Source organism: Peromyscus maniculatus, chromosome 9 (genome assembly GCF_049852395.1).
Source record: "Peromyscus maniculatus bairdii isolate BWxNUB_F1_BW_parent chromosome 9, HU_Pman_BW_mat_3.1, whole genome shotgun sequence".
In the NCBI taxonomy this organism is placed as follows: Eukaryota; Metazoa; Chordata; class Mammalia; order Rodentia; family Cricetidae; genus Peromyscus; species Peromyscus maniculatus.
This window is the reverse complement of record NC_134860.1, coordinates 42,576,528-42,602,173: the sequence shown is the minus strand read 5'-3', so window position 1 is coordinate 42,602,173 and position 25,646 is coordinate 42,576,528. Positions and strand designations below refer to the sequence as shown.

At 42.3% G+C, this 25,646-nt stretch overlaps 1 protein-coding gene and 1 pseudogene across 1 annotated transcript; both read left to right on the top strand.

Moving 5' to 3' along the window:
- The first annotated feature begins 9,521 nt into the window (after window positions 1-9,521).
- On the top strand, window positions 9,522-10,248 carry LOC143267353 (cyclic AMP-dependent transcription factor ATF-1 pseudogene; annotated as a pseudogene).
- A 3,882-nt stretch (window positions 10,249-14,130) lies between these two features.
- On the top strand, window positions 14,131-22,756 carry LOC143267352 (disks large homolog 5-like). The gene is made up of 7 exons (XM_076544820.1): window positions 14,131-14,359; window positions 17,429-17,597; window positions 18,600-18,731; window positions 19,382-19,565; window positions 20,985-21,100; window positions 22,045-22,141; window positions 22,305-22,756. The coding sequence occupies exons 1-7, from the start codon at window positions 14,227-14,229 to the stop codon at window positions 22,308-22,310; spliced, it is 837 nt and encodes a 278-aa protein (XP_076400935.1). The 5' UTR covers window positions 14,131-14,226; the 3' UTR covers window positions 22,311-22,756.
- Window positions 22,757-25,646: the final 2,890 nt, after the last annotated feature.

Genomic DNA, 25,646 nt, shown 5'->3' with positions numbered 1-25,646 from the left:
AACCTACTTTTAAAGAAAACAACTTGTTTAAAAATGTTTTACATTGCTATGAATTTTTAGTTTATTGATACAAATTTAAACTTAATTTTGTTATACTATATGTATATTTCTTCTCTTGTTTAAGGTATTATGTTTGTACAACTCATTTAAATATAGAATAGATAATTAAAAATACAGATTAATAATTATTCTTCTATGATAGTCAAACTTATAGTCATGTTAAAATTTCCACGAATACATAGATATAATTCAGTTAGGTAGGTAATCTTCAAACACTACAAAGACCTACAAAATATAGCATTTAAAATGTTTTAAAAATTTTAGACTTTCTGGACAGTGAGACATGTCTGTTCCCAACAGCACCAATTTACTTCAGAGAGGAAAATGGACATCGAAGACACTACATAGATTTTTATCTTCTCTTTGACAAAAATAGCCATTTGGGCAAGAAACTGTTCTTGTCTGGACTGCTTGACAAAATGTTGTATTGGCTCAACATACAAGATCCATAAAAAGGTGATCACTAAACTTTATAAGATGAGATGGTCCTTCAGGTTCCTGCCTTGCCGAGAAACCTGCCAGACATTCCACAGGACACAGAAAAAAGTGATTGGGAGACTCAAGGCCTGTGGGAGAAAGACAGATACCCCACCTTTACAGAGGAACTTTGGATGACTGTCCAGGCGGCCAGCTGTCTTGGTCTACCCTTGCAAGACTCCTGAAAGTTGCTTGCATCCTTCTCCAGTTTCTCAGGTAATATTATATCCTTCTGAGGTCTTTGATGTAGTTAAAAATTAGATATAATTTCCTTAGTTATGATAAAATATAAGTTAGATATAAAACCTTATACTCACAAATATAAGATACATAGGATATCTTCTTTAGTTTTGCCAAATACAAATAGACTAGATATTATAACTATAATTCTTGCTTGATAATTGTTTTGTTATATGTAATTTTACTATGTTACAGTTAAAACCTTCCTTTTTTTTTTAAAAAAGGAAAGTGCTGTGGATACCTGTATGATGTGAATGTGTTGCTATAATTAATTGATAAATAAAATGCTAATTGGCCAGTAGCCAGGCAGGAAGTGTAGGCAGGACAAAGAGAGAGGAGAACTGTGGAAAGTAAAAGGCTGAGGCAGGAGACACTGCCAGCCACCACCATGAGAAACAAGAGAAAAGTACCAGTAAGCCATGAGCCACGTGGCAAGGTATAGATGAATAGAAATGGGTTAATTTAAGATTTAAAATCTAGATAACAAGAAGCCTGAAACATTAGGCCAAACAGTTTAAATAATATAAGCATCTGTGTGTTATTTGGGTCAGAATGGCTGCGAGCCTGGGCGGGACTGGAGATAACTCCAACTACAGCTCGTGATAAATGGATGTCTCACAATCAACAGGCAGATTGAAGAGAGAACCCTCTTGTCCCCCAGAAGCTCTTCAGGTCCCCATCCAATGGCAATGTTCTCTCTCCCACCAGTAGCAACAGCTACACTGAGTCTTAAAGCAATCTCTTACCTGTCTTTATTGCCACCCAACTATACATCCCTAGACACTTTCTTGTTCTTGAAGGTTATTGTTTGTGATGTGATCATCCTCAGAACCTACATATTTTTCTCGACTCCTTTTTCCTTGAAAGTTAATCTGTGGTGTAGGAGAACTCTGTTTGGTATGTAGTTCTTAATGTGTTGGGTTTTGTGACTATACGCTCATGATGAAGTCTAACATGTCTACCATAAGTCTGGACCACTGGCAGCTGAATGTGGGACAGGGATCATATTGCTGGTATGACTTAAGTCCAAAAAACAACAACTGTTATTTTATGAGAAGTCCCTGTGATTGCAGATGATGAACATATTCAAAATTCACAAGACTAAATAGGAAATACATTTAAATATCTAAACCTTTAATTGACATGTGACATTTGTTCTTTGGCAGTATTAAAGGCTTATGATGTTTTTACATTTGAGCATTTTCTATAAACCAAAAAGATAAAATATGTCATGTGTTCATAATGATAGAGTTCAAAGTCAGGGCTTTGAATATTAAATTCCTGGTTCTCAGGGACACAAGTGATAATAGGATCACAATATTAATATTTTTAGTTCTTAGGAATAACATACACACATACTAGCAGAGACAAGTCAAAATATAAAAAATCTGTGTGATATATCTGATGAAATTAGTATTGTGTTGTAAAATGGTGTAAGATTTATATGAGGAAATAAGTTAGAATACACACCAACATCTTTGATTCATCCTTCATTAAATTCAGAATCATTATCAAAAAAGAGGCCACACTGTTTCAAACAGGACTTAGAGGGGAATGTTAGGAAGTAGGTGGTCAAAATGCTTTGTGAACTGAAAGGGTGGTACTGCCATTCAGCCTTGATCTTGATGGGGAAGGATGATCTTGAGTAAATATTTTACAGTGCCACACAATAGAAGTTGAATACATTACTCTGAATCTTGTAGTCTTGCCTCTAAGCCATCCAATTTATTTACTAAGGTGAGCAGAGCTCTTCCTCTAATATGTGAAATTGTTATTAATATTTTCATGACTACTCAAGAATGAATATTTGATAATAGCTTTTGGAATGAGTGCTATAGGGAAGTGGGTTTGTTCATAGAAAGCTGTACACTACATTTGCCATCTGAGGCTGTTCTTGCCATAGATGTATTTTGCCTAGGTAACTGACAGACTGTGATCCCATTGACCTGGCATTTTCAAATAAAGTTAAAAGATGACTTTTATATGTGCTCATAACAAATGCTTAACTACCTCATCTTTCCTATGAAATACACCACGAGGCAAAATGTACATTAGCTTTCAGATAACAGATGCTACCTATCACTGTATGTAAACTTTTTTTTTTTTTTTTTTTTTTTTTTTTTTTTTTTTTTTTGGTTTTTTCGAGACAGGGTTTCTCTATGTAGTTTTGCGCCTTTCCTGGAGCTCACTTGGTAGCCCAGGCTGGCCTCGAACTCACAGCGATCCGCCTGGCTCTGCCTCCCGAGTGCTGGGATTAAAGGCGTGCGCCACCACCGCCCGGCCGTGCGCCACCACCGCCCGGCTAAACTTTATATTAGCTATTAAGCTTCTCTATAAAGAATTAAGATGTAAAATAATATGCTGGTGTACTATAGTAAATTGCCTGGCATGACTTCTGTTTAAAATATTTTATCCTCTTTTATAATAATATTCTGAAAATCTAGAAAGCATGGCTTAGGCAGTGGTTTTCAATTCATGGGCCACAGACCCTTTGGGAGAGTGGAAGGAAACTTTCACCGAAGTTGCATGTCAGATATCTTGCATATCAGATTTAAAACTATGATTTATAACAGCATCAAAATTAAAGTTATGAAGTAGCAACAAAGTGATTTTATGGTTCAGGAATCACCATGACATGAGGAACTGTATTAACAGGTTGCAGGGTTAGGAGAGTTGAGAAGCGCTGGCTTAAGGAGAGGAGGGTTTATCCTGCTGTGAATTCAGGTGAGTTCAGTTCCTGGTTGACTTGGGCAGATCACCATAATAGGAAAATATGGTGGATGGGAGCTGTTTACCTCATGGCTGCCAGGAAGCAGAGACATAGAGACAGGAAGGGAACAGACAGGATAAGATAGAACCCTGATTACCTCTCTCCCCGGGGAGCTACTTCCTCCAGCTAAAGACTCCTTCCCAGCATCTCAGGAACCTCTCCACAGGGTTGGCTGGTGCTTTGAACAGTTGTCCTCCAGCTTCTGGTCCAACCTCGGGAGTTTGGGGACTATTAGGAGGGACTTCCCTAGGATAAGTAGGTCCCTACAGCTGAGCCTCTGAGCAATAAAGCCTAGCCTAGGCCTACTTCAGGACTAGCTCCTTGAGCCTATGGGCAGCTTCCTGGCCTGCTGCCATGGCAGCTGCCATGGAAACAGCCTCAGCCTCCCACTCCACAGACTGAGCTTCCCCACATGCCTTCTCTGCTGTGATAGAGTGAGCCCTAATAAAACCTTCCTCTCCCAATGGTTTTTGTCAGGTATTGTGGTGAAGCCATAACAAACAAGGAACTAATTTAGTAATTGACCTCATTACCCTGAAAGCTCCAGGCTCTGACTGCTTCACAGGTAAATTCTAAACTCTGTTAAACTGTAGAGAAGAGATGGTTTCCTTTTAAAATGAGACTACGTGGCTACGTGGCTCTAGCTGGCCTAGGAATCACTACGTACACCAGGCAGGACTTAACATTACAGTCATCCTCTTGCCTCTGCCAACTATGTGCTGGGGTTACAGGCTGGAACTATTGTTTCCCACTATGTACTGTCTTTTCAGTGAAAGCTGTTCCCAAACAGAAAAGAAAACAGTGTCTCAACTCTGGTGTGTTTTTGTTTTTGATTTTGTTTTTGTTTTGTCTTTCAAGACTTGGTTTCTCTATGTAGCTCTGGCTCTCCTAGAACTCACTATGTAGAGCAGGTTGGCCTAGAACTCAAAAATCTGCCTGCCTCTACTTCCTAAATGCTGTGATTAAAGGGGTATGCCACCATGCCTGACTCTGCATCTACTTCTTTTGAGCCTCAGTTAGCCTTGCTTACAAAATCAAGAAAACCAAATGAAGTTACAGGTCCACTTTCACTTATTTACAGTGGACCCATTTGCCAACAAATGGACTAAATGTAACCCATCGCCAGTATTGGAAGCTTCATTTGGAGGCAAGACATATCCAGTTGGGGTTCTGTCTTCCTGATTTTTTTTATTTTTTTTTCCTTTTTGGTTGTTTCATCTAGATCCCTCATATATGTATATATTTTAGAGTGGTTCTACTCTATTGGGCTTCCATAAGATCCCTCAAATGGCCCTGAATTTTACCTCTCCCTCCCTATATTTCTTCATTTACCCCTCTTCTGTGTCCCTCTGCATTTGACCATGCTGTTTCAGACTCCATTACTCATTCATCCATAGCAATCTATTCTATTCCCCCTTCATGGAGATCTGTCCCTCCCTGTGAGTCCCTAATTCTACACCTAACCTGTGGTTATACTGATATATCTTTGACTCAATAGCTAATACCCATATATAATTGACAACATACCATATTTGTATTTCTGTGTCTGGGTTATCTCACTCAGGATGACTTTTTCTAACTTCATCCATTTACCTGCAAATTTCATGGTTTTCTTTCTTTTTTTTTTCTTTTTAACTGCTTAGTAATAGCCCATCTCTGTAAGTGAACCACATTTTCTTTAGACATTCATGTGTTGAGGGACACCTAGGATGTCTCCAATTTCTGGCTATTATAAATAGAGCAGCAATGAACACGGTTGCGAAGGTAAGTGTCTCTGTGGTAGGTGAAGAATCCTTTGGGTATATGCCAAGAGAGGCATAGCTGGGTCTTGATCGATTCCTAGCTTCCCAAGAAACAGCCACACCTATTTCCAAAGTGGCCATACAAGTTTGCATTCCCACTGGCAATGGATGAGTGTTTCCTGTATTCCACATCCTGGCGATATTAGATGTCATTTATTTTATTAAACTTATCTGTTGTGCCTCATGTAACATGAAGTCTCAAAGTAGTTTTGATTTGCATTGCCCTGATGACTAAGGATACTGAACATTTTTTAAGTGTTTTGCAGACACAAGAATTTCCCCTACTGAAAATTGTGTTTAGTTCTGTAACTCATTTTTAATTGTCATTCATTTTCCTGATATTCAGTTTTTTTTTAGTTCTTTACATATTTTGGATATTATCCCTCTATTGGATAAATAGTTGATAAAAATCCTTTTCCCAGCCATGTGTTAGTGGTGCATGCCTTTAATCCCAGCACTTGGGAGGCATAGCCAGGAAGATCTCTTGAGTTCAAGGACAGCCTGGTCTACAGCACAAGATCCAGACAGGCACCAAAACTACACACAGAAAACCTGCCTCAAAAAACAAAAACAATCCTTTTCCCATTTTTTAGGCTGCCATTTGGAATAAAACATTATTAGTGGCAGAATAGATAATGCTCCATGGGTGATCCCACAAGTGGACAGACACATTAGAGTTAACAGAATTCAATAAAGCTATTTAATAAATGATTTCTATACAATAATCCATTCTTTACATTAGTAATTTAATGAATATACTTCAATGTATTTTCACTTATTCTTTAAGAATTTCATAAAATGCTTTTTGATCATATTTACCCCAAACTCCTCCCAGTAATTCATCTATATCTGCCCCGACATCTGTGATGCCCAACTTTGTATCTTCATCATTAAATTACGTTTAAATAACCCCAGTGGCAGGCTCTTGAAGAAAGCTGACTCTCTCTCTGCCAGAAGCCATTGTTCATCCTTTGGTCATCAGTCAAGAGAAGGGGCTCAAGCACCCTTCCCACTCTATTGTAGCAGGAATCTGAATAATTCTTATTAATATAATCAAACCAGAGGCCAGTTATTGAGGCGAATGCTGGTAGATAAGATGCAGAACAAGCCACAGCTATCTCACCATGCCAATTCCTCAGCTAGTCCTGTTTCCCCAACTGGAGGCCTCTGAGTCCTCATCCAGAATGGGTCTCAGCTGAATTGATGTTCAAAAGCCTGAATGCTTGACCAGCCAAATGCTTAACCAGCCAAATGCTTCTAGTTTCTGGTCTCCATGCCTTATATATCCTTCTGCTTTCTACCACCACTCCTGGGATTAAAGGCTTGCTTTCTGGGATTAAAGGCGTGAGTCACCATGCTTGGCTGAATCCTTGAGCACATGGATTTCTGCCTCTGGAATGCTAGGATTAAAGGCATGTGCTACCACTGCTTTTCATTTATGTTTAATATTGTGGCTGCTCTGTCTCTGACCCCAGATAAGTTTATTAGCATGCGCAATATTTGGGGGAATACAATACCATGCTTGAAAGTTTAATCACCTGATATTGTATAAGTGACCACAGGTGCTGTTGGTCATAAGTTCAGTGGTCCTGTGATGGCTAGAAGACACTGTTTGCTCTAATCCTCCCTGACCTCTGGCTCCTATAATCTTTTTGCCCCACCTTTAATGATGGTGTTTCAGCCTTGTGGAAAGGGTATGATACAGGTGTCCCATTAAATATGGCTGAAATCAGTGAAAGAAAAAGAAAAATATAAAGATACACTGAAAGAAAGAGTCGATTCTTTGAAAACACTAACAAGATGGACACACCTTTAGCCAAATTAACCAATAGGAAGAGTAGGATGAAAATAATAAAACAGAGGAGGAAAAAGGAGACATGAGGGAATTCAAACCTTAAGAATCTTCATTCCACCAAATTGGAAAAATCTTTTCAAAATATTGATGAATTTCTAGATGTCTGTGATCCACCAAAATTATATCAAGATAATGTGAATAATTTAAATAGTCTCATACTAATTAATGATATAGAAGCAGTAATTAAAAGTGGCCCAACAAAAAGAAGCCTAGACCAGGACAGAATCAGTGTAGAATTGGACCAGACATTTAAAGGACAACTAATACTCCTCAGACTATCCAATAAATTAAAAAATGAAGGATCTCTCAAATTATTCTTTATGCCAGGAATACCGTGATGTTGAGAGAGGGAGATAGATAGATACATAGATAGGTAAGAAAGTAAATAAATAGGTAAAATGATAGATAGATAGATAGATAGATAGATAGATAGATAATGGATAGATAGATGAATAAGTAGATAGAATTACCAGAAATTACCCTGATGAACATATACACACAAATTCTCAGTAGAATACTTGCAAATCAAGTTCAGGATCACATCGAAGAATAATCACCCACCATGATCAAGTGGTCTTCACCCCAGACCTGCAAGGATAATTTGATATAATAAATCAACATGTTTTTTCCACCACAAAAAGGAATAAAAGACAGAAACTACATGAACATCTGAGTATATAAAAAAAAATGGCCTTTGTAGAAGTCCAACCTCCATTCATGATGAAAGTCTTGGAGAATCTAGGTATATAGAGTATATATTTCAACATAATAAAGTCATTGTACAACAAGCCCACGGCACCATCATGCTAAGTGGAAAAAAACCTCAAAACAATTCCCAAACATTCAGGAACAAGGAAAGGATATTCACTCTGTCCTCTCCCATTCAGTATAGTACTTGAGCTCTTAGCTAGAGCAATAGACAACTGAGTTAGATAGAGGAGATTCAAACAGAAAAGAGGGAAGTCAAAATGTCCTTATTTGCAGATGATATGATTCTAAACAAATAAAACTAATAATTTATTAGAAGTCCCTTAAGGCTGATAAATACATCGATAAAAGTGGAAGAATGCAAAATAGTCAGTGGCCTTCCTGTATACCAATGACAAACCAACTGATCAAGAAATCAGGGAAACAATTCCACTCACAACAGGCTTAAAATATATCAGACATTTGGATTAGCATACTTTTAAAGCACACTATTAATAAAAACAGCTATGAAGTACCCAGGAGGAATCTAAATATATTCAAGACCCTTAAGGCTGATGTTCTGAGAGACATTCAAGACTGAAATGAATGGAAGTTTTTAAAGTTTAGTAGATAAGTAAGTAATAGAAAAGGCCAATTTTGCTAAATTGATAATACTAATGCAATAAATCTTGAATTAGGAAATGTGAATACAATAATGACCCCTTTTCTGTGGAACTTAATAATTTAGACATAAATACTCTATTATGGGGCAAAGGATAATTCATAAAGTGGAAAAGGTAAAGACATGCAGAGGTACTTTTAAAGAGGGAAAAGTAAAGGCCGGGCGGTGGTGGCGCACGCCTTTAATCCCAGCACTCGGGAGGCAGAGCCAGGTGGATCTCTGTAAGTTCGAGGCCAGCCTGGACTACCAAGTGAGTTCCAGGAAAGGCGCAAAGCTACACAGAGAAACCCTGTGTCAAAAAACCAAAAAACCGGAAAAAAAAAAACCCACCAGGGAAAAATAGGAAGCATGCTGTATTAGAGAGAAATATGTCATAGGAGATTAAAAAAATACAAAATACTTAAGTAGAGTTATTTAATCAGTCAGTGAGATTGGTAGACTGGATATTGCAACAGATGCAGTGTCCACAAACTTTGTATTTGTAGAAAAAAGAGGCTACAGACAACATAGAAATGGATGGGTTATCAGAGCATGCTCTGAGAATATGTCAAATGTTCTAGTTAGCTTTCTGTTGCTCTGATAAAAGTCCAAAAGCCAATCTGGGAAAGTAAAGTGTTTTTTCACCTCACAGGTTACAGTCCATCATCAAGGGAAGCCAAGGCAAGATCCCAAGGCAGGGGCTTGAAACCACAGAGGAATGCTGCTCACTGTTCTGCTCAGCTACCTTTCCTCTATGGCCCTGGCTCACATGCCTGGGGATGCCACTACCCACAGAGGACTGAGCCCTCCTCCATCAACTAGCAATCAAGAAAATGCCAGGGACAGGGGGAGTGGAAGTTCCCGACCAGGACAGCGGCCAGGCGGCTCCCGCTGTGGTTGATTATGGAAGGTTCCCACAAGAGTAACACTCCAGAGACTGCACCTCAGCCTGGTTCAACAGTTTAGGGAACTCACATTTCTCAGATAGCCCATCAGGAAAATTTTGAAAGACCTTTCTTCTGAAGATACACGGGGCACAAAAGGAGACGGAGAAAGTCCTGGTATTTCTGCTGTCACGTCAATGTCTGTTCCAACCCCCATCTATCAGACCAGCAGCAGACAATACATTGCCATTGCCCCAAACGGAGCCTTACAGTTGGCCAGTCTAGGCACAGATGGAGTACAGGGACTGCAGACATTAGCCATGACAAATTCCAGCAGTACTCAGCAAGGTACAATCCCCCAGTATGCACAGACTTCAGAAGGACAGCAAATACTCGTCCCGAGCAACCAGGTGGTCGTACAGACTACATCAGGAGACATGCAGACCTACCAGATCCAAACCACACTGTCCGCCACTTCACTGCCACAGACTGTGGTGATGACTTCTCCTGTGACTCTTACATCTCAGACAACAAAGACCGACGACCCCCAACTCAAAAGGGAAATACGGCTGATGAAAAACAGAGAAGCCGCTCAAGAGTGCTGCAGGAAGAAGAACGAGTACGTGAAGTGCCTGGAGAACCGGGTCGCCATTCTGGAAAACCAGAACAAAACTCTGATCGAAGAGGTAAAGACTTTGAAGGATCTTTATTCTCATAAAAGTGTTTGATTCTTAAAGAGAAAGTATTTTTATGGACTTCCTTTAAAATGAGGTGGATTTCTTTTTAGTGGAGTTTTATAAATTCAGAGGTCAAAGAAGCTATTTGTATTAGGTTTTTACAGTGCGCAGGTTGACAGAGGATAAGTGGAGATGAGCAGGAGGAAGCTGCTGGCAGGACTGGAAGGTCCGGGGGAAGTACTCCAGGAAATGGACTGCAGCAAGGAAACTTAGACATCTGTCCAGCCAGAGGTGGTGGCGGCCGCAGCAGCCCTGGTGAAGAACCTGCTCCATCTCAGTTTGTATTCTTACTGTTTGTTTCCAAGATTTGCCTTTTCATTTGTGTGTGTGAGTGTGTGTGTGTTTGCTTCCTGCCAATAAATTCTCAATTACAAATGTAAAAGAAAGCATAATACGTTACTAAGTGTGTAAATTATGTGGTCTGATTGTAAGTTGTCATATTGTCAGGTGTGTTGAATAAGTTTTAATAGTTGCTTTTGTTGGATTTGAGGGGTTTTGGTAAGTGTTCTAACAGGCAAAGGGCACAGAATATGAAGATGGTGATTTGTAACATTTTTATCAGAATGGAAAATTTGACAGTTTTAAATAGTTGATTTTTGCTTCCGGAAGGTAAGGGCGATTTTTCACAAGCATGTAGTAATTTTGTTTTAATTCTCTAATCCTGTATGCAGTTGAAGAGCATTACTCTTTTGTGCTTTAACAGAATGAAGTGTTTACAAATGCCCTTAAAATCTTTTCAATAACCTGAAGATGTACACCAAAGCTTCCCGAGAGGGTTTATAATCATCTTACTGTAGGTTTGTCAGGTTCTAAAGTAGTTACCAAGGCAACTTGCCTTGAGACTATTTTGTAAGGTAGCCAAGGGTACCTGTATAAGAGAAGGGACTGCCAATATATTTTTATAGTGAATCTTTATAAATTCTAATGTCGAGTTTTTAATGATTATTTTAAATGTTTATATATAGTTTGTTTAGTAAAAAAATTGTATCTCAAATTACCATTTTTTATATTATGAGAAGAGTAAAGTTTTCAATTGGCTGATATTGAATTGTACTTTTTCTATGAAGTTTATCTAAAGTTTAAGCTGTGGTCAGTACACCAGTGTTTAACCTCTGTATTCTAATCTGTATACACTTTGAAACTGTACTGCAAAACTGTTGTATGCCTATATAGTATATTTCATATGGTCTATGAAATTAAAGAACATTTGAAAAGATTTAAAAAAAAAGAAAAAAAGAAAATGCCAAAGGACCATACCTACAAGCTAGTCTGAGGAAGTCAAATCCTCACTATGTGTTAAGTAGACAGCCAAGATTAGCCATCACAGCAAGCCATAAAGGGGAAAACATAAACCTCAGCTTACTGCAAAGAACATTGACCCTCTATGAATAGAATTCTATGTCCAAAGTGAAGTTTCAAATGTATGAAGAATAATTTCAAAGAATTTATATTGGAAAATGTAACTCTCTTTAAAATAAGTAACAATCAAAAAAGCCACAAAGGAAAATTTGGTAAATTTGACTATTGAAGCCCCTTCTGGAGGCTGCAGGGTGGGCATGGGGATTGGCTGTTGGCTGCCAGCACCTGTGACCATCCTTGCACTGTTTTGGTGGAAGAGTTCCCATCAGAAGTCCTGCCCCTTATAAGCTTATGTTCTAAAGAAATGGATGAGCCCATTCTGCTTGATGATTTGGAGAAGGCTGTATCCCATTTTCAGAGTCATAGATTTTTGAAAACTTCTAAACCAGCACCAAGCACAAACCCAGTGTTCTTGGTGGCACACACTGTAGTGTCCATGCTCATCATGCTAGTGTCAGTGGTGAGCTCTGTAAGATGATTTAACTCTGGAGTATAATTTGTTTCCTGTTGCTGCTGTCTCCAAATCCTGCCTCTTTGACCACCAGAGAAACTTCAAACTCAATAAATCGTTTTTGCTTAGAAAACAATAGGAGGCTACTAGCTGTTGTTTACAATGAAGACCCCACAGAGGTTTTCCCAGGGTTCTCCTTTCTTCAGTAGGGGATTTTCCTTTCTCAGAATGCATGGGGTAAGCAAGATGTGGCCTGTAGGAATTCAAGTCCAAATTCACAGGCTCCTTCTGACACCCCACTCTTTCTGACATGTCCAGTGTGTTTGCTTTCTTCCTATTTCTTTAAGGAAGGGGTACCCATTTTCTGCCTCTTGGACCCTTTTCTAAAACAGTTCCTACCAGACATAGCATAATTATTTGAATTCCAAATCTTCGGTTACAGAGATCGACTGCATTCTTTTGTAACTGGGTTTCCAGTTGATCCCTCCTAACCAAGAATGCACAGAGTGGTATTTCATCCTTTTTTTTTTGTTTGTTTATTTTTTTGGTTTTTCGAGACAGGGTTTCTCTGTATAGTTTTGCGCCTTTCCTGGGACTCACTTGGTAGCCCAAGCTGGCCTCGAACTCAAAGAGATCCTCCTGGCTCTGCCTCCCCAGTGCTGGGATTAAAGGCATGCACCATCACCACCCGGAGGTATTTCATCCTGTCTTATCCATCCATGGTCATGAAAAGGCCACTAAACATCATCATGACATGAGATCTACAGGAGATCCAGATGTGAGTTTGGATCATCATCCCTCCTTCCTTTCACCCTCTGGTCAATTGCTCATGAATACCAGTGAAGGAGAGAACACAACTATGATGACTGTTCTGGTTCTCAGGTGACTACATCTAAGGTCAACTAACACCCAGAAAATTGAGCGCACTGCTGTCGGCCATTTCTACTTCATTAGAAGTAGGAAGATCTATTTCTAGTCTGGATCTCTGGGGCAGGAATTCACACCTTTAATTCAGATCTTTCATCGAGATGTAATCTGGACCATGCTTTCTGCTGGAAGCCTATAGAAAGACCTGGAAGTAGGAAGCTTTTCCTTGTCTCTCTGCTTCCTCCACCTTGTTAGCACATCCATTTATTCACTGGCATTACAGCATAGTAATTTACGATTACAGCATAGACTGCAGACAGCTGAGGCATCCAGACTTGTAGACTGAGCAACTACTGGATTCTTTGACTTTCTATCCATAGCCAGCCAGAGTTGGATTAGCCACAGTACAGCTTGTAAGTAATTATAACAAATCTCTTTTCAATATATATAGAGATTCATTTTATCACTTCTGTTGTGCTACAGAGCCCTGACTAACATGCGGTGTATGTAGTGAGAACATTGTACAACAGTTTGGGTCTCATAAGAGTCTCAGCTCGCTTACAAATTACCAATGGCCACCTTCCCTTAACCTTAGCTTTCTCCAGGCACTTGTTTACTTCAAAGGACTCAATCTTCCTCCTCCACATCATCCTGACGAATTTCTTGGAATTCTTTATTTCTTATATTATTGGGTATGGGTATTAGAATGGTGTTGGAGCCCATTTTTAGGTTTCCTTGTGGCTTTACCCAGCCGGTTTGCATAGAGAGGATGATTTGACCAAGGGCCCGAGTGCAGGTGTCTGAGATGGTCAGCACTTGATTGAGCTGGGGGGAGGTCTCTTGCTCCACCCCTTGGCTTTCCTTTCAATACTCTAGGGCAGAGACACTCAGCTCCTCTCCAGGCTATCCTGTATTTTCTATCTGTTTCTCCCACCTCTAAACTTCTAAGTAATATTTACTACTGCTCCTACTGAAGAGTATTCTGGGAAAATATGGGGGTAATGAGTAGCCTCCCCATAGGGTGGGAAGGGCCAACTATGGTGAGTGTTTATAAATGAGCTTCCAACTCCTCATGGTGAAGTAGTAAAAAGATTCTAATGAAGCAGAGAGAAATGTCTACCTTTGGAAGGAGGAGGAGCTGAATGGCTTCCCCTGTGTCACAGCAGAGATTCCTGGAAAGAAACATCAGCTTCTGGTCAGTTCATGAAGAATTAGCAAGGAAGCAAAGGCTGTGCCCCATGACATCAGCAGTCTCTTCTCTGGAATTCTACTGTATCCTTGAGAGCTCTTGGAATCCCCTGTGATGTCACTAGTGTTGTAGCAACACCACGTGAGCTTAGGACATTAGTTCAGTGCTGTAAGGTTCACCTACAGAGATGTGGTCAAGACTGAGGCGTCTAGTTGAGAGAGAGAATACACAGCATGGAGAGACCAGAGCGAGGAAGAAAGAAGCAGGCCCTAGGTCTCACTGGACAACATGGAGAAATCTCTGGACCTGGGGAAGAAGCAGTGAGTTCAGGAGGGGCTGGGCAACTCTGGTTGTGATGGTGTTGAGCCTTCCATAGCTAGGGCTCAAGAACTGGGAACTTGTGGAAAGGAATAGGCCTATCCTGCTCTGGATTCCTAAAGAGCAGACCCAGATCAAGGATCCATGATGGTTAGTTTGGCAGATTCAGGAATTGACAAGGCTTTATCTGCTTTGCTTTGTACCATCTGCTTCCACTCTGAGTGGGGAGGAGGCCCAGAGAAAGTAATGAAATTTCTGTACCATAACTGTGTTCCTTCCCCGACACACTAGAGTCCTTTAGTTGTGTGCCAGTAATAATAGGGGAAGGAGGGTGCCCTGAGAAAGCCTGAAGTTCTCATACTTTACATCACAGCCACTAGCAGGGCAGGATCCACCAATTGCTGCTGTCTTCAAATGACCCTGTGGTTTCTGAGTTACCAACTGCTGATGGCACACAGGTCTGCAGTTCAGCCTGAGAGCTGTTAGATTCAGTGAACCTGGACTGAGACTGCCCCCTTCCTGCCAGCTCTGGGTGTCTTGGACTGTCAGTGAGGATGGCTTTGTGAATCTGATGACCATGTTCTGCCCCTGCATGGCTTCCCCATTAACATGAGAGTCTGAAGCAAAGAGCAAGTGAGGTGGGCATCCATCCACTACCTGAGTGTGACTGTAGCAATTTTCTCCTGGTTTTTCAAAGCACTTGGCTGAGGGCTTCGAAGCTACAGAGCATTCTCTGTAGCTGTGAATAAGCTTTAGAAGGATGTCCCCTGAGTCACATTGTCTAGGGAGAGAGAGGAACCCTGCTGACTTCTGAGACACCCACCTCCCTATAGAGAGATTGGAGAACTGACATCCACAGAGGGGGAGACTCAAGTCTTGTCTTTGCGGAATTGCTAGGACAAAGACTCATCTGTCAGTTACTTCCTGAGCATCCTTCAGTGCGTCAGGTTTGACTGAGATGAGGTAATGCCCAGGGAAGTACTGTGCTTTGACTTCTAGACTAGTAAATTACTGAGATACTTAACTTTGTCTAACTTGGTTGTCAGGGTAATATAACATCTGAATGGACATAGTTTACCTCACATCGCTCCTGTATTCTTGGGTCCACCAAGTACCTTCCAGAGACCCAGTCCAGTCTTCTGATAATTTGCCATCCAGGCTGAACATGGTGCTAGCTCATTTCAGTGCTGCCAGGAAATTGACAAGTGTGATGTGCGGCTCTGGAAAGGTCTGGAGTAAAGGACCCCTCATATGTCTCCTGTGTCCTTTGCCTGCCCTTCTCATGCTCCCATGAGTATTCTTTAAGCTGGTTGTGCCCCCTTCCTTTTTCTTCACAGATGGCTCCAGATCAGGAAATTAGTCTCTGTGTAGCACTAGGTGAAGCAACATAGCAGTGACACACTACATATTGTCTCCATGACTGTGACACATTTGTCCTTTCATATCTGTGTCTGGCCTCTCACTAGCCATTCATCTTTCCTGACACTTGAGTGCAGGAATGGACCATCACTCTTCCTAGGAGTGTTTGCTCTTGTGTCTCAGGGATCACCTGGAGAGTCCCAGTTCTTACTATCCACCCTGACATGTCACTAACTGATTACACATTTGCTAATATTGTGTTGGCTTGAATTTATTCTGCTGATGATTCAGGGAAATATTTCTCATTAACTAAGGGACATTTCTTTGTTCTGACAGGACACCCACAATCTCCTACCATATCCATATATTGTAAAAAGCCTTGTGAATCGTGCACAATGTTCTTGTTGACATCAGAGGATCAACCTTTCCTTCTCACCATTCTGACTTAATTCCCTAGCAACATTTTTTCTCATGTTATTGATTACAGATATCAAGAAGGGCCCAGTCATTGCCTGAGATGTATTTTGAAGTGAGTAGCGAAAATATTCTAATGAAACAGAAAGAGATATCTGGCTTTGTAAGGAGGAGGTGCTGAAGTTCTTCCCTTTTGTTTCTGGGAAGGCTGCTGGGAAGGGCAACATGGCTTTTGATGAACTGCAGAAGAGCTAGTTAGTGGAAAAGTGAGGAATGCCGGGGGGTGACCCTAATCATCCCTTCCATGGAGATTCTATTCTATCATGAAGAGTGCTTGGTGTTCTCTGTGATGTCACCAGTGTTGTGGCAACACCAATGACTGTGGGCTATTCCTTCAGTTCCCATGGACATGTTGGCAAGACTGAGCAGGCTGCTTGGGAGAGAGAATGGAGAACATGGAGAGACCAGAGAGAGGCAGAAGGAAGCTGGCCTTTGGTCTCAGTGTAAAACCTGGAGAAATAAATGGTTCTGGGAAAGGCACAGTGAGTCCAGAGCAGGGGACAAGACGCTTCGTGGAGGAGGTGAACTTGAGCTGATATTTCTAGTATTGTAGCTCAGCAGCTGGGAGATTCTGGGTAGTAATGGGCCAGTCCAGCATGTCTGGCTTTCTAAAGAGCAGACCCAGAGTCAAGAGTTTCTAAAGGTTAGTTTAGGAGAGCCATGATTTGTCCAGTTTGCAGCTGCTTTTTCTGGGAATTCCTTCAATTCCTTCTGACTGATAAAGAGGATTGGGAGAAAAAAATGGACCACTGAGCTGTCCCACTCTGGGTAGGGCATTGCTGCACTTCATCCTAGTGGATTACTTCAGTTTCCATGGAAATCTGATGCCAATAGAAAGGGAGGGAAACCACCTTGTCCACACAACACATCTGTAGATGTTTTGGTTCTGGACACATGTGATCAGGACTTGGTGCTGCTAATCTCTAGGGACAACAGGCCTTGCTTGCATCACATCAGATGGTAGCTGACACTGTCTTCAAATTCTACTTGGCTGGACTTGTTTATGCCTTCCAGGGCCAGGGTACTGCATTAGGGAGAGAGGCACATAATTATCCACAGTGGTTGAGGACAGAGACAGAGCTCAGTGGGCAGAGTTTGAGCATAGCTTTCCTGCTGTTTGGAAGGTTCACTGTGTCCCTAACATTCATTCCCTTAGGCTTCATCTTGGGACTCAGCATGGTCTCTCCTGGCCCTTGCCATTCAAGAATACAAGTTAATTTGTCTTTATCTACCTGCAGGGACTACTGGAGAGGCACCATCCCAACTCTCAACCTTTCCTGAGCAGGAGCAGGAGCAAGACATGAAAAAAATCGAAAAACTCACCATTCGATTACATGACATGGAATGTGAGAGAAATGAACTTCGTGGTATCCTAGCCAATTATACTTGCAAGGATTTGAACAACAGGTAGTCATTATGTGCAGTTCTCTGCTGACCTTCTTGAAACCACAGTATCAATCCCATGTTTCCTGAGGAACAGGAGGCTGAAATTCCAGGGTGTCCTGCTGCCTAAACTAGTTTTCATGAGTTCCTTTGAGATATAGACTTGGAACCCGGGGAGGAAAGAGATAGGGACACAGGCTGTTCTGCTTCCTCCAAATGAAAAGCAGAATGTGTGGCCTCAATTGCACTCTTGGGATACAGATGGTAGTGAGTGAACCCTCAACATGTACTTCAAGAGACCTTGACAGGTGTTAGCTTGTGGGAGATGCTAGGTGCTGTGTGTTTGTGGAGAGTCTTTGTACTTGACCAGCAGATGATTGTGTATGAAAGCTCATGAAAGCAGCTGGAGGGCCCGGGTTTATTCATTCAACTAAGTGTGTGGCCGGAAGCTGCCCTCTGGTCTTCTTATACTCTGTGGCAATGCCACATTTCAACATCTTGGGCATCCTGATTTCATAAGGTGTGTGTGTGTGTGTGTGTGTGTGTGTGTGTGTGTGTGTGTGTGTGTGTGTGTGTTGCACAATCCTTAGAGCATTGGGGCTGTGAAAGGGTCTGAGGATTTAACATGGGTCCAGGTGGTGGCACTGGTGAAGCAAGGGAACCTCACTTTGAGCATCAAACCTCCTGGTCACTCTGCTCACCTTTTTAGAACATAAGAATCACGTGCAGTTTATAAAACCATCCTGAAATTGGGGTTCCTCCAGGGAAATACTAATTGTTTGCTCTGGGTCTCTGTGTAGCTATTGGCACCCAGGAATGAGAATCTCTGTTCCAGAAATAGGAGAAATGTTACATAGGTTTCTTGTGTTTCCAGAATGTTTAATAAGCACCAGGAAGTCCCAGTGTTTAAATACCAGGCTGTGGCATCTACTGTGCTGGAGTAGTCCATGACACAGCCTTATTTATGTGATCCTTGTTGCCTGTGTTCATGGCGTTCATTTTTCCTGGGCCCATGCCCTACCACAGGCTGAACTTTGAAACAGAGATGCTTGAAATGGAACACAAGCAGGTGATGTCAGCTCTCCAGAAAATACCATTGGAGATGAGTGAAGCCTTGGACAAGTGCAAGGGGCTGATGGAGGAGACTGAATACTTTAGGTAAGTGGCCAATAGCTTGGGAGGGACTGATTCTGCACTTCTTTGTCCTTGACTCAAAGTGAGGGCTCTGGTTCTAGCCTGTGTGCCTCTGAGCCAATAGCCTGCCTTGTGGCCCTTCAGTTTTTGCCTCTTGGACTCAATTTTGCTAAGTGTGAACAAACACTGAGGCCATCCTATTTTTGTCCTGCCCAACTCAGGAGACCTAAGACAGAATAATGGTTTGTACCATGAAGGGATTTCTTGAAGCCCAGGTTCTCTGGGTGCTGGCAGGGGCTTCACAGATCTGATTTGCCTGGGATCTGTAGAGAGAAGTTATTCCTGTTAGAACTTCTGCCCTCATTCAGAGTGTGTTTTGCCTCTACCTGCTGATGCTTTCCCAATATCAGGAACAGTTAAGCACAGGTGTGGACTGCACCCTGTTCTCAGAGGCACAAGATTCCTTTTGGTACCTGGATTTTCAGAAGTACTTTGTATTTGTCTGCAATATGGCTATTCTCTGGATTTAGCCTGCATTTGAGTGATGCTGGCTGGTCTACTGAGAGCTCCATTCTTGTTCTGTTGACCTCAGACTTTTCATGGTTGGTGGTACTTTGAGGTAGGATGGTAAATGGAGGCTCACTGTGGCTCACGATATTTTGGTGATTGTTTAGTTACCTCAATGGCCAGATCCTACCAGAGTGTAATCAGCTAAGGAACAAGGTCCATCTGTTGAGACATCAGAACATGCTGTTGTGGAAGGAGCAGAGTGAAGAATATGAGACCTGTGAGAAGTTGATGAAGCTCTTAAAGGAGGCCCATGAGAAGATGTGTGACCCCTGTGCTGAGCAGCAGCAGGTAGGCTGAGGCAGTAGAGGCAGACTTCCCAACTGTCCAACCATAAAATAAAAACACCCATGTAAGCGCCCACCCACATATCCAGAATCCATTTCTGTGATCATTCACAAGTCTTCCTGTAGATACTAGCTGATTGGAAAGCAAACCCTCCTGGTCTGCTGAAATTGCAGTACATTCAGAGAGATGGGTCTGTGAGATACCACACACCTACATGTCATTATATTAGAATCTCTCATGCAGGGAGCTACTTGTAGAATATCACAGAGCTCTCATTTATTAGGTCAGTGGCCTGTGGCTCATTTGCATTCTGGGGTCCTGTGAGATCATAAGTAGGAAGCAGTTTGCAAGGACGGGAGCCCTAGACAATGCCAAGTGAATGTTTTTCATTGTCAACTTTTGGGGTGGCAAGTGGGCTTGTCCTTTCTTCCTGCATTCCATTTTGTTCTCTTTCTTTAGCTTAATTCTTGGGTCACACTCTCAGATGCTGAGTTTCAGCTTGTTAGCCCTGTTTTCTGTGAGTGGTGCGGGGCAGTTCTCCCATCCTGGAGTTTCCAGTCTGGAGCTGACTGAATGACCATCGATGTGGGAGGACTTTGACAGCTTGAGGGTTGGGGTGACAGGTTTAAGTCTTGAAGAGAACATTTTCTCCAATCACCTCAACATAGTTTGACTAAGCTGTGTGCTCTCCTCTAGGCAGATTTAGTTCCCAGAAGATGGATAGATATGTTGTAGGCCTCTGTGGAAACATCTGATGTGCATAATCTAAATTTATCTGTTCACTCAATATGATATCCTCTTCTTTTTTTCTGCTTGCTTTTGATTCCTCTTGTCTGTGTGTGATCCTTACAGGTGTATGTAAATGTGTACATACACGGGTGTGTTCAGAGGCTACATTTATGTACATCTGTGTGGGTGAACTTCTCTCTGTGTGTGAATGCTGACTATTATTTGGACATTAGTGTTCCTTTGGTTTCTATATATGACCCCCTGTTGGTGAGTGGGTGTTTGTGTGCCCATATTTCCTGTATGTGTAGGGGCAAATGCTTGTGTGTGTGTTGGGGATATGGGTGCTTAAAAGTACTAGTGTTTGTGAATGTGTAAATTCATGTGTGTGTTTTTCTCTGAAATTACTCGTTATATTTTTAATGATGATGGAGACCAACTAACTTTATTGAGAAAGTACTGTGCCTATCTCTAATTGCCACTGTGTTCATTTCTCATCCAAAGAAATTTAATCTTCTTCTCAATAGTATTCTTGGTGATTGCTCCTTCTATTAGAATTGTCAGTGAAACTGAACATGTTAGTGCATTACAGTGGGCTTGTATGGGTGCATAAATGTACTTATGTGTGTCCTTGACTTTATGTGTGTGCGTGAGAGTGAGAACTCTCCCCTGAGAACACAATCTTCTAATGAACAGGAGCAAGAAATCCTGGATGAAAGACTGAAGGGCCTGCTGAATCAGAAGGAGCTGGTCACCCAGCAAAGGGACTTGGCAGAAAAGCTGCAACATCACTTCAGTGTTTATGAGATGAGGTAGGAGCCCAAACTGGGAGGAGTAGTTAGAACCATGGAGGTCACCTGTACCTATATCTCTGTCCCTTTTGGGAATCTCCCCATCTGGATGGCTCTCATCCACAGGCAGTAAAAGACCACCTCAGGGTGTTGTGCTGGCCCTGTTAACAAGAACTTCTCCAGGAAACACTATGTTTGAGCCTTAGTGTTTCTGAGGAATGTGTAACCCTTATTCCCTTCGGAGATCTGTGGTATCTTCTCAGTGTCCCCTATGTCTCCCCATAAATCTCCCTATGGTAGTTTTCAACCTAGCAGGAGGAGGGTTAATTTTGAAGGACAGTGTGTGCTCTTGTTAATTTATTTTCCTTCCAGAACATCACCTTTAAGGGGAAGTTCCTACTTTTGGTTAGATCTGCATGTAGCACACTCCTGCTGATTATAAGCTCTCTGCAGTGTGCATCTGTCACCTGAGAAAATAATTTTCTGGACATAAGATTATTTAGGGGTTGAGGTGTTGAACTCAGGCAGGTCTCTGTGATGTAGGAATACTCAGAACCTTCACTGCTTTTATTTTGTAGGCTCTCTAGAGGGACTACATTCAGTTTCCCAGGTTGCTCATTAACCTGGTATCTAATCAGGGCCATGTACATCTGCCCTGAACTGTCACTCAGACCTTGATACACTGTTATGTTTTTCTCAAAATATTGTATCTGGACAGCTGTAGAAATGTGTGGATTTTCTTGTCCAGCACTGTCTAGTTCTCAGTTTGTCTTCTAGCAGATTTTAAAACACAGAGTTAAATCCAGGCTAAGGGTCACTCTGACACTACTCTCCTAGGATATCAAGGAATGACCTGAGCTGAGAGGTCATGCTGGACTGTCCAGATGACTATAGCTGGTTCAGGCTCAACAGCTGACACAGCAGGTCCCCACCAGGCCTGTTCCCTAACTGCCTTCCTCCTCTAGGTCACCAAATCTCCAGCATGACCTGGAACATGTCACAGCCCCGGATGAGAGCCTCCTGCAAACAGAGCTGCTGGAGCAGGAGCAGGAAGTATCACAGGCAAGTGAGCCACCACTGCATTCCAACCCGTGCAACCATGGCATTCATGGGGACTGGGGGCTCTTGACGTTGGCTTCCAGTGTGAATAGGCCCTGATTTTTTCTAGCCTGTGGCCCAGCCAGGATGCCTCTGGGACTGATTGCCTTTCTTTCTCACACAACAGCTTTGAGAGAACTGAGGAGGCCAAAGAAGCCACAATCCACTTGAACCCATGGCGCTCTCCACCCTTGGATTGAAGCCTCCTCAGAAGAATACACACTCCAAGTCCCATGGGGCATTGCTATACTTGCTTTGAAATGGTCTTTTACATTTGTGACTGCCTTCCTACCATGTTTTCAAGTCCAGTCACAGGCTTTTGACTGTGCCTCAAAGTCTGTTGCATGATTAACCTAACCCTTTAATCTTTTAATTTAGCAAGCTGCTTAGCATAATTTTTTGTTGGGTTTTGTTTGCTTTGGGTTTTTTGGTTTTCTTTGTTATTGTTTAAGGTTTTGAATTTATTTGTACTTTCTTTGGTTCTTGTTGTTTGGTATTTTGATATGACCATTTACTGTTTTTATTGTGTACCCTTTCATCCATTATTGAGTAAAATGATTGTATCTTTATTAAGAAAAATGTGATTGCCTACTCTTCACTCTTAACACCTTAAATGTGGTCATATACACAATGGAGTACTACTCAGCAGAGAAAAACACTGACATTATGAAGTTTGCAGGCAAATGGATGGATCTAGAAAAAATCATCCTGAGTGAGGTAACCCAGACTCAGAAAGACAAACATGGTATGTACTCACTCATAGGAGGATACTAGATGTAAAACAAAGATGACTAGATACTATCAACTTCAGGGAGGCTATGTAGAAAACAGGACCCCAAGAAAGACACAGGGTTCGCCCAACAACAGAGAAGTGGATGAAATCTACATGAACAACATGGACGTGAGTAGGGCTAATGAAGGGCAAGGGTCAAGGGAAAGAGAGCTTAGGGGAGCAGGAGATCCCAGCTGGATCAAGAACACAGAGAGAGAACAAGGAATAAAAGAGCATGATAAATGAAGACCACATGAGAATAGGAAGAAGCAAAGAGCTAGCGAGGTCCCCAGAAATCAACAAAGAAACCCCCACAATAGACTACTGGCAATGGTCGAGAGACAGCCTGAACTGACCTACTCTGGTGATAGGATGGCGAAACACCCTAATTGTCATGCTAGAAACCCCATCCAATGACTGAGGGAACAGGATGCAGAAATCCACGGCCAGGCCCCAGGTAGAGCTCCACGAGTCCAATTGGCGAGAAAGAGGAGGGATTGTATGAGCAAGAGTTGTTGAGACCAAGGTTGGAAAAACCACAGGGACAAATAGCCAAACAAATGGAAACACATGAACTATGAACCAATAGCTGAGGAGCCCCCAACTGGATCAGGCCCTCTGGATAAGTGAGGCAGTTGATTAGCTTGATCTGTTTGGGAGGCACCCAGGCAGTGAAACTGGGTCCTGTTCTCAGTGCATGAGCGGGCTGTTTGGAACTTCGGGCTTATACAGAGACACTTGGCTCAGTCTGGGAGGCGGGGACTGGACCTGCCTGGACAGAATCTACCAGTTTGAACTCAGTCCTCAAGGGAGTCTTTGCCCTGGAGGCAATGGGAATGGGGGGTGTTCAGCTGGGGGAAGAGGAGGGAAGGTCGGGAGGGGGGAGAATAAGGGAATCACTGGCTGATATGTAAAATTAAATTAAATTATAAAATAAAAAAGACCTCTTTCTCTGGTCAGCATTGCTTTGGGTTCAAAGTTTGTCTAGCCTGTGTGCCAGCTAGGCTGCATTAGATATGATGATCTTTCCTTCTCTGAGGGCAGGTCTCAAGGGAAACCTGAGGAGGCCAAAGAAGTCCCAGACATCTTTATCAGGTGACATTCTTCAGCCTTAGGTTTAAGGCCCCCTCAGATGAAGACACCCACTTTAGCTGTGATTTCACTAGTGAGACAAACACCAAGTGACCTCCAGGTGATCCAGCCCCCATCAGATCCATGGGTCTGTTGGCTCAGTACTCCTGAAGAAAAGAAAGCATCAACAATGAGCTTGAGACACATAAAACCTGAGACAGGAGTTACTGAGAACCCTGACATTCAGCAGAATGTGGCTTCTGTGAGGGGTACTACAACATGGAGGGTAGAGATGTTGGTGAGCAAGACTTTTTCTATCCGTTTAATTTCGATGTTTTTGGCAAGCTACTTAGCCCTCCCTATGTGATGGGAAATCTATCATGGACTGTCTTGAGGTCAAGTTGTTCTAGACAGACAGTTTCCAACTCTTCACTCTTAATATCATGTGCGAAGTTTTCATCCTGTAACTCCAGAACCTCCTTTAACACCAGAACTCTGTGTGCCCATCTTGGGCTACATAGTGAGTTCCCAGCCAAGACAGGGATACACAGGGCTTTACATGTGGATAGTGTTGCCAATTCAGTGTATACCCAATTCTTGATGAAAAAAGGATCCATACTGCATCCTTGTGGACATATATATTGCTATCCCTCAACTATATAATTCTGTATACACATTTCATGAAATGATCCTGTGAACCCTATTAATGAGAAACAACCATATCTTGTCCATGGACCTGACACAGCTGTGGGCATCTTGTGTTGATATCGATGACTCCTATTACCACTGAAGGCTCAGCAGTTGTCTTCAGTCTGGGCCACCACTTGTGACTATGGTACTGTGAAAGGGATATGATACCACGGGGCACATGTGTGTTTTAGAGGACTGTGCTGCCAACCGGGACCAGAGTGACCTCTGTGCCAGGAACATTGCCGTGAACCACATCGGGGTCTCTGGCTCTGCTGAAACCAGGGTCTGCATTGCTATCCCAGATCCTGATGCCATCACAGACAGTGCAGATGCCTGGAATCTGGGCTGCCACATGGATCCACTTGGGTACTGCTGGTGGGTCCATGCTGATCTGAGTGATCTGCATTGCCAAATAGGGCCATGTTGACATCCAGGCCCAGCAAGCCACCTAGCACCATGTCTGGGTTCATGTTGCTAATGCAGCCAGTGTTTGTGGCCTATATTGCCAACCAAGAGACATACAGGACCATCTTAGACAAGGGCTGTGTCTTCCAGGGATATACAGTTCTTAGTGGACTCTGCTACCACCAGGGGCTATGGTGTCCTCCCGGTCTAGGCTGCTGCTAATGGCCATGTCTAAAAACTGTACCCTGCCACAGCTTCAGTTTTTGTTGGTGTCAGTGGCTCCTGTTACCACTGAAGACAGGATAGGGATTCAAAGAATTCACCCTGCCTCTCACAGGCTGCAGCACCAGGGAGAACTGGATCTGCCCCTCACCAACTGCAGCACTTGGAGAGTGGGTCCTGCACCTGGACAGAGTAGAATGTAGACCTAAATTGTTAGTGGTTGTGTAGGTGAGCTGGCTGTGAGGGTGTGAGAGCAGAAGAGCTGACTCTGCTCCCCTTCTTCTGACCTGTGTTGGCAATGGTGAGGGA